The 9393-nt window shown below is 41.5% G+C and overlaps 1 protein-coding gene across 1 annotated transcript in view; it reads left to right on the plus strand.

Moving 5' to 3' along the window:
- The window catches only part of LOC122558129 (mucin-6-like), a 189202-nt gene that overhangs the window by 142859 nt on the left and 36950 nt on the right, over positions 1–9393 (plus strand). Inside the window, exons 21-22 of the mRNA XM_043706448.1 lie at positions 2644–2670; positions 4510–4536. Coding sequence (XP_043562383.1) covers positions 2644–2670; positions 4510–4536 — 54 coding nt within the window. The remainder of the gene's footprint in view (positions 1–2643; positions 2671–4509; positions 4537–9393) is intronic.

Below are 9393 nucleotides of genomic sequence, written 5' to 3' on the forward strand. Positions count from 1 at the left end.
TTTTTTCTATTTCTGTGTTTTTAATGATTACAAAGGTGTCATCAACATATCTGACCCAGAGTTTGTGTTGAATTTGTGGTAGGACTGTTTGTTCTAACCTTTGCATAAGTGCCTCTGCTATGAGTCCCGAGATTGGTGATCCCATGGGTGTTCCGTTGATTTGTTCGTATATCTGGTTGTTGAATGTGAAGTGTGTTGTGAGGCACAAGTCCAGTAGTTTAAGTATGCCGTCTTTGTTGATAGGTTCAACGTCCTGTTGTCTGTTCTGTATGTCCAGCAGGTTGGCTATTGTTTCTCTGGCTAGGGTTTTGTCAGTAGAGGTGAACAGAGCCGTTACGTCGAATGAGACCATAGTTTCTTCATTGTCTATGTGTATATTTCTGATGAAGGGCTTATGCCCAAAACGTTGATTCTCCTGCTCCTCCGATGCTGCCTGACCTGATGTGCTTTTCCGGCACCACACTTTGACACAGCACATTAGATTGCAGTGCTCATCTCAATCAGACTTTCATCATTTTATTTTACTTGTTCCTTCTAGCCCGGGTGACCAGCCACCCTTATGCTCCAATACCAACATCAACAATAGGTAAAGTAGGCGTGGTTTATGATCTTATTCATGTATCAATTTCTATTGGTCCTCAATCTACCAGGCATAGCCTCTGAAACATTATACAATTCCCAATCATTATGTTGTTAACAATGTGTTGGAAATTTTCTTGTTTTCCCCATGTACATGTGTACATCTAGATTGCCACTTCACTCCCTGCAGTGGTACTGTGTACAAAGCATCAATGTATTATTCTGAAGCTCAAATTGGGAACTAAGAAAGACAATGCAGAGCACCTAGGCAAGGGAGTGGGACTACATTGAATTGTGGAACATATGAATGTTTCATTCCAAACGCGCAGCTATTTCCCGCTAAATCAATTTCAACATCAGCATGAAATAGTGAAGAAATGATGGCTAATGGTACAAATTTCCATCTGTTTCTTCACTGCACATCTATCATTTCATATATGCTGTTGCTGTAATTGTTCAATATCCTGCTGATGTAAATATTCAAATCCTTACTTTGCAGCATCAACAACAACAGCACCAAGAACCTTGACCTCAGCAACAGGTATCAAATGAACAATACCAACTGAATCATTTTTGATTCATCTCAACAAAGTCATTGTAATTACATGTAAGGAACATATTAAAACTCAGAATCTGGTCTTCTTCACGCACGGCCATAGCGTCATTTACTCATGATAATGATAATACCCTCATTTAAATTGGGAGATGCTCCAATGGGGCACCTCTGACATGCTGCATCAATAAATTAGATGGAATTCAACAGGGAATTGAACATTCCATGAATCTAATTGCTTCTGTCTGGTGTAGAATCACAGAATCCCTGCAGTGTGGAAACAGGACATTTGTCCCAATGGTTTCATGTGGAACTTCCGTATCGCGCCCGACCCAGATGCATGCCCATACCCTGTTACTCTACACTCCCCTCACTAACATCGACGTTATGTATACCCAAAGATTATGGACTCCTCAGCTGGCCCAATTCACCAAACCTTCACATCTTCGGACTGTGGGAGGAAACCTACGCGGACACAGGGAGAATGTGCAAACTCCATACAGGCAATGACCTGAGGTTGAAATCAAACCAAGGTCCCAGGCGCTGTGAAGCTGCAGTGCTAACACTGAGCCACATTGCTGCCCATTTGCTCTCCACCACTGAAAAGAATGTCAGACATTGGGTCATTTACTCAGGAATATCCAGGCTATTTATTCTGGAAGTGATACCCAATTCATGCTATTTCGAACTCAGATTGAAAGCAACATCACTGAAGGAAGCGCTGTGACCAGACATAACCCATGACCCAGCTCTATCACTCACCATGGCTTTCATAACTTGATGGACCGTGTTTCCAATGACTTAGTCTTGAACCGTGAGAGAACCAGTATCCTGATGAATCAGATAGGTCTGGATGTTGAAGGGGCTTAAAGTAATTATATATTGAGGAGTTTGAGAAGAGGATAACTGCAGGGAACAACTATGAGATGGTGAGGATAGTCAACTTAGCACTGAGGGTGTTGTTCTTCAATGCGTGCAGTATGTGAAATAAGGTAAATGAAGTTGATTGAAATTAGTGGATACAAATTTGTGAGCATCACCGAATGTGGTTGCAATGGAATCCAAGCTGGAAGTTAAATATCCAAGGATATATATCCTTTAAAAAAGAAAAGCAGATGAGCAGAGGAGTGGGTTCACTTGTCAATCAGAAATGAAACTAAATCAATAACAAGTGTACAGGGTCTGAAGCATAGACACCATGTTAGTGCAGTTGTTTTCACTAACTCACACCAGTGAGTTATGTAAACCTGAGGGAAACAATCAAGTGGTTTATGCAGCATTTGGGACAACTTATTTCCAAACTGTTGCAAAGAAGCATTTTGGTTGAAAGAGTACATAGCGAAATGGAATAGATTTTTCTAAACTACTGTATATCATTTCTCTGCTCTAACGTGAATTTGCTTCCTGATTTGGAAGTGCAGTTACTACTTTTGTGTGTCTGGAACACTGGTTTTAAAAGTGATGTCAAGACTTTGTACTCTTTGTGATCACATTTTTGACATATTTTCCAGCATCAACAGCGACTGCATCAACAACAGGTAGGTAATTGTCTACGTAATTGGCTTAAAATGTTTAGTAAATTCTCGTCAAATGTATGAAATGAGGATGATTGATAATTGTCAGCTTCCAGAAATGAAGGGATGATGTTCCATTCTGCATATTCACACAATTCACTGTCTTCTTTCCAGCACCAACGACATCAACAGCAGGTACATAAATAAAAAAAGAATGATGAGCATATAGTAATAAAATGCCTGCCTGGATATCTGAAATTAAAAAGAGAGGCAAGTAATGAAATAGAAGCAGGGATACTCACAACAATGGAGGAAGTTGCAGCTGCAGTTAAGTTATCAGCAAATAGTTCCTTCAAATTTGAATCTACTGCTGAAGAGGTAAAATCCTCACTCATACTGAATTAGAGGGGAGGATTCAATGCTGCCAGTAGGGCGTGTGTGTGTGTGTCTCATTGTGAACAATGGGTTAAAAGCACAAAATCTTGCAACAGATTGTGAATCTTAGCTGATACGATCCAGTTTGAAGTTCTCCAGCTGCGCTTATGCATGTTTGGGTCAAGCCTTGTTTGATTGCACGCATAAGTCACAATTCTACCTGAAAGAGGAGGGGCACACGTTGATTGTGCAGAATCTGCCAAGGTCAAAAAGGTGAGAACACAGTGGAAACACCACATTCAGTGAAACTCACAGACTTGAAATGAATGTTGATATTACATGGGTGCCGGCCCATATCTGTGAAAGGTTTGCGCTTAGGGCAATTTTTCTCAGGTCCTCCAGACATTGCTTCACAAGTGATTTGTAACTCTTTGTAAATTTGTTGTATTCAAGGTTCTGGAAGAATTTTAATCAGTGGGAAGTGAAGGGTCCTAGGGTACAGGCTGTAAAGTGGAGTTGAGTGCTTTCAGATCAGCTGTGATCTGATTGAAACGCAAAGCAGTCGTGATGACCAGAACAGCCCCAACATTTTACCACGACGTCGATGACTAACAGCTCAAAAATGCATGCACCGACCATTCATCGATATTTAATCTGGAAGTGATACATAGTTGATGCTTGTTCTAACTCTGATATTTCGCAATGTCACTGAAGGAAGCATTGTGACCATATGCAACCCCTGAGCCAGCTGTATTGCTCATCGTCGCCTTCATAACTTAATGGATTGTGTTTCCAATGACTCTGTATTGAACCATGAGGGGACCAGTATCCTAATGAATCAGGTAGATCCAGATGTGGAAGGGGCTGAAAATAATAATTGATTGAGAGGGTTGAGGAGAGAATAAATGTAAGAAGCAACTATGAGACAGGGAGGGCAGTCAACTTAGCACTGAGGGATTTGTTCTTCAATGCATGCAGAATGTGAAATGCGGTAAATGAAGTTGTAGTGCAGATTGAAATTGGTGTCTACAAATTTGTGATCATCCCCGAATGTGGCTGCAATAGGATCAGAGCTGGAAATTAAATATCCAAGGACTTGTACCCTTTTGAAAGGAAATGCAGATGAGCAGAGGAGCGAGTTCACTTGTCATTCAGAAATGAAAGTGAATCTGAAGCGTAGACACCATGTGAGTACAGTTGCTATCACTAACTCACACCAGTGAGCAATAATGTAACCCTGAGGGAAGCCAATCAAGTGGTTGATGCAGCATTTGGGACAACTTATTTCCAAACTGTTCCAAAGAAGCATTTCAGATGAAAGAGCACATAGCGAAACGGAATAGATTTTCTTGACTACAGTACATCGTTTCTCTGCTCTGACATAAATTTGGAAGTGCAATCACTAATTTTGTGTGTCTGAAACACTGCTTTTAAAGGTGATGCCAGACTTTGAACTCTTTGTGATCTCATTTTTGACATCTTTTCCAGCATGGACAGCGACTGCATCAACAACAGGTAGGCATTTCTCTGTGTAATTGGGTTAAAATGTTTATTAAACTCTTGTCAAATGCATGAAATGAGGATGATTGATAATTGTCAGCTGTATATCTGCTTCCAGAAATGAAGAGATGATGTTCCATTCTGCATATTCACACAATTCACTGTGTTCTTTCCAGCAACAACATCAACAATGACATCAACAGCAGGTATATAAGTTAAAAAAAAATGTTGAGCATATAATAACAAAATGCCTGCCTGGACACCTGAAGTTAAAAAGAGAGGCAAGTCATGAAATAGAAACAGAGATACTCACAATCATGGAGGATGTTGCAGCTGTGGTTATATTGTCAGCAAATAATTCCTTCAAATTTGAATCTTCTGCTGAAGAGGTAAAATCCTCATTCATACTGAATTAGAGGAGAGGATTAAATGCGGCCATTATGAGGTGTGCATGAGGTGCATTGTGAACAATGGCTTAAAAGCACAAAATATTAAAACAGATTGTGAATCTTAGCTGATAGGATCCATCTTGATACACTTTGAAGTTCTAAGGCGACATTTATGGATGTTTTGGTCAAGCCTTGTTTGATGGCAGGAATAAGTCACAATTCTACTGACCTGAAAGAGGAGGGGCACAGGTTGTTTGATCTGTGGGGAATCTGCCAAGCTCAACAAAGTGAAACACATTGGAAACACCACATTCAGTGAAACTGACAGGCTTGAAATGAATGTTGATATTGCATGGGTGCTGGCCAGTCTCTGTGAAAGGTATGCACACAGAACAGTTTTTCTCAGGTCCTTCAGACATTGCTTCCCGACGGATTTGAAACTCTTTGTAAATTTGTTCAAGGCTCTGTGAGATTTTTAATCAGTGGGAAGTCGAGGGTCCTAGGGTACAGGCTTAAAAGTGGAGTTGAGGGCTTTCAGGTCAGTTGTGATCTGATTGAAAGGCAGTGCAGTTGCAGTGAGCAGAATGGCCCCAACATTTGTTCTAACATTTTACCAGATCTTACCAAGACGTCGATGACCTGACAGCTCAAAGATGCATGCACCGACCATTCATCTGGAAGTGATACCAATTTTGTGCTTCATCTAACTCTGATAGTACGCAATGTCACTGAAGGAAGCACTGTGACCAGATGCAACCGCTGAGCCAGCTCTATTGCTCACCATCACCTTCATAACTTGATGAATTGTGTTTCCAATTACTCTGTCTTGAACCATGAGGGGACTAGTATCCTGGTGAATCAGATTGATCAGAATGTGGAAGGGGGCTGGAAGTAATTATTGATTGAGAGGGTTGAGAAGAGAATAAATGTATGAAGCAACTATGAGATGGGGAGGACAGTCAACTTAGCACTGAGGGTGTTGTTCTTCAATGCATGCAGTATGTGAAATACAGTAAATGAAGTCATAGCGCAGATCAAAATTGGTGTCCACAAAATTGTGAGCATCACTGAATGTGGCTGCAATGGCATCAGAGCTGCAAGTTAAATATCCAAGGACATATATCCTTTTGAAAGAAAATGCAGATGAGTAGAGGAGCGAATTCGCTTGTCAATCAGAAATGAAAGTGAATCTGAAGCGTAGATACCATGTGAGTACATTTGCTATCACTAACTCATACCAGTGAATAGTAATATAAACCTGAGGGAAACAAATCAAGTGATTTATGCAGCATTTGGGACAACTTATTTCCAAACTGTTGCAAAGAAGCATTTCAGGCGAAAGAGCACATAGCAAAACGGAATAGATTTTTCTCAGCTACAGTACATCATTTCTCTGCTCTGACGTAAACTTCCTCCCTAATTTGGAAGTGCAGTCACTGCTTTTGTGTGTCTGAAACACTGCTTTTAAAGATGATGTCAATACCTTGAACTCTTATGATCTCATTTTTGACATATTTGCCAGCATCAACAACGACTGCATCTATAAGAGGTCAGAATTTGCCTGTGTAGTTGGGATTAAATGTTTAGTAAACTCTTGTCAAATGCATGAAATGAAGATGATTGTCAGCTGTATATGATTCCAAAAATGAAGGGATGATGTTCCATTTTGCATATTCACACAATTCACTGTGTTCTTTCCAGCACCAACATCAACTACGACATCAACAGCAGCTACATAAATAAATTTTTAAAAACATGAGCAATAAGTCACAAATTGCCTGCCTTGATATCTGAAAGTAAAACGAGAGGCAAGACATGAAATACAAACAGGGATACTCACGATGATGGAGGAAGTTGCAGCTGTGGTTCTATTGTCCGCAAATAGTTCCTCCAAATTTGAATCTACTGCTGAAGTGGTCAAACTGTCACTCATACTGAATTAGAGGGGAGATTAAATGCTGTCATTATGGGGTGTGCATGAGGGTCCTTGTGAACAATGGCTTAAAGCACAAAATATTGCAACAGGTTATGAATCTTAGCTGATAGGATCCTCTTTGAAGTTCTACAGCTGCATTTATGGATGTTTGGGTAAAGCCTTGTTTGATAGCAGGAATAAGTCACAATTCTACCCACCTGAAAGAGGAGGAGCACAGTTCCCTGATCTGTGGGGAATCTGTCAAGCTCAACAAGGGGAGAACACAGCAGAAACAACACATTCAGTGAAGCTGACAGGCTTGAAATGCATGTTGATATTGTATGTATGCTGGCCAGTTGATGTGAAAGGTTTGCACACAGAGCAGTTTTGCTGAGATCCTCTGGACAGTTCTTCACGAGTGATTTGCAACTCTTCAAAAATTTGTTGTATTCAAGGCTCTGTGAGATTTTTTATTCAGAGGGAATTCGAGGGTCGTAGGGTATAGGCTGAAAAATGGAGTGGAGGACTTTTAGGTCAGCTGTGATCTGATTGAGAGACACAGCAGTTGCGGTGAGCAGAATGGCACCAACATTTGCTCCAACATTTTATGATGTCTTACAACGATGCTGATGACCTGACAGCTCAATGATACATGCACCGACCATCCATTGATATTTACTCTGGAAGTGACTCCTAAATCAGGCTTGGTCTAACTCTTATAGAAACCAATATGACTGAAGGAAGCTCTGTAACCAGACACAATCCCTGACCCAGCTCTATGGCTCACCGTCACCTTCATAACTTGGTGGACTGTGTTTCCAATGACTCTGTATTGAACAATGAGGGGACCAGCATCCTGGTCAGAGAGTCATAGAAATGTACAGCATGGAAACAGATCCTTCAGTCCAACCCATCCATGCTGACCAGATATCCCAACCCAATCTACTCCCACCTACCAGCACCCGGCCCATATCCCTGCAAACCCTTCCTATTCATGTACCCATTCAAATACCTCTTAAATGTTGCAATTGTACCAGCCTCCACCACTTCCTCTGGTAGCTCATTCCATACCTGTACCACCCTCTGTGTGAAAAAGTTGCACCTTAGGTCTCTTTTATATCTTTCCCTTCTCACCCTAAACCTATGCCCTCTAGTTCTGGCTTCCCCGACCCCAGGGAAAAGACTTTGCCTATTTATCCTATCTATGCCCCTCGTAATTTTGTAATCATCTATAAGTTCAACTCTCAACCTCCAACGCTCCAGCCTCTCCCTACAGCTCAAATCCTCCAACTGTGGCAATGCCCTTGTAAATCTTTTCTGAACCCTTTCAAGTTTCACATCATCTGAATCATTTTCGATTCATCTCAACAAAGTCATTGTAATTACATTTAAAAACGTATTAAAACTCAGAATCTGGTGTTCTTCATGGAAGGTCATAGCATCATTTACTCACCATAATGATTATATCCTCATCCCGTGGAAACTGACTATCGCACAGATTGTATCACAAAGATGTGAGAGAATACCTGGCCCAAATTGTCTTGTACCCATTCATGCAGATTTAATTTAAACTGGGAGATGCTCCAACAGGACACCTCAGAGATGCTGCAACACATAAATTAGATGGAATTCAACATTTCGTGAATCTATTTGCTTCTGTCTGATATAGAATCACAGAATCCCTGCAGTGTGGAAACAGGGCAGTTGGCCCAACGGGTTCACACCGAACCTCCGCAGAGCATCCCGCCCCGACGTGTTCCCGTACCCTATTACTCCACATTTCCCCTCACTAACACCGACGCTACACGTGCCCAAACAATATAGGCACCTTAGCTGGCCCCAGTCACCAAACCTGCACATCTTCGGACTGTGGGAGGAAATCCACGCAGACACGAGGAGAATGTGCAAATTCCACACAGGCAGTCGCCCGAAGCTCGTATCAAACCCAGGTCCCGAGTGAAGATGCAATGCGAACCACTGACCCACCTTGCCGCCGATGTGGTCTGCAAGATTGAACACAATGCCAGACATTGGGTCGTTTAGTCAGGAATATCCTGGATGTTTACTCTGGAAGTGATATCTAATTCATGCTTGTTCGAACTCTGTTATAAAGCAATGTCACTGAAGGAGGCACTGTGACCAGACGAAACTCTCTCCCAGGTCTACCGCTCACCGTCACCTTCATAGCTTGTTTCCTTGACTCTTGTCGTGAAGCACGAGGGGACCAGTATCCTGGTGAATTAGATAGATAAGGATGTGGAAGGGACTGGAAGTAATTATTGATTGAGAGGGTTGAGGAGCGGATAAATGCAGGGAATAAGTGTGAGACGGGGAGGACAGTCAGAGGCTGTTGTTCTTCAATGTGTGCAGTATGTGAAATGCGGTAAATGAAGTTGTAGCGCAGATTGAAATTAATGGCTCCAAATTTGTGAGCATCACCGAACATTACTGCAATGGGATCAGAGCTGGAAATTAAATATCCAAGGATATATATCCTTTTGAAAGGAAATGCAGATGAGCAGAGGAGCAGTTCGCTTGTCAATCAGAAATGAAACTAAATGAAACAAG

Source organism: Chiloscyllium plagiosum, chromosome 16 (genome assembly GCF_004010195.1).
Source record: "Chiloscyllium plagiosum isolate BGI_BamShark_2017 chromosome 16, ASM401019v2, whole genome shotgun sequence".
Classification (NCBI taxonomy): domain Eukaryota; kingdom Metazoa; phylum Chordata; class Chondrichthyes; order Orectolobiformes; family Hemiscylliidae; genus Chiloscyllium; species Chiloscyllium plagiosum.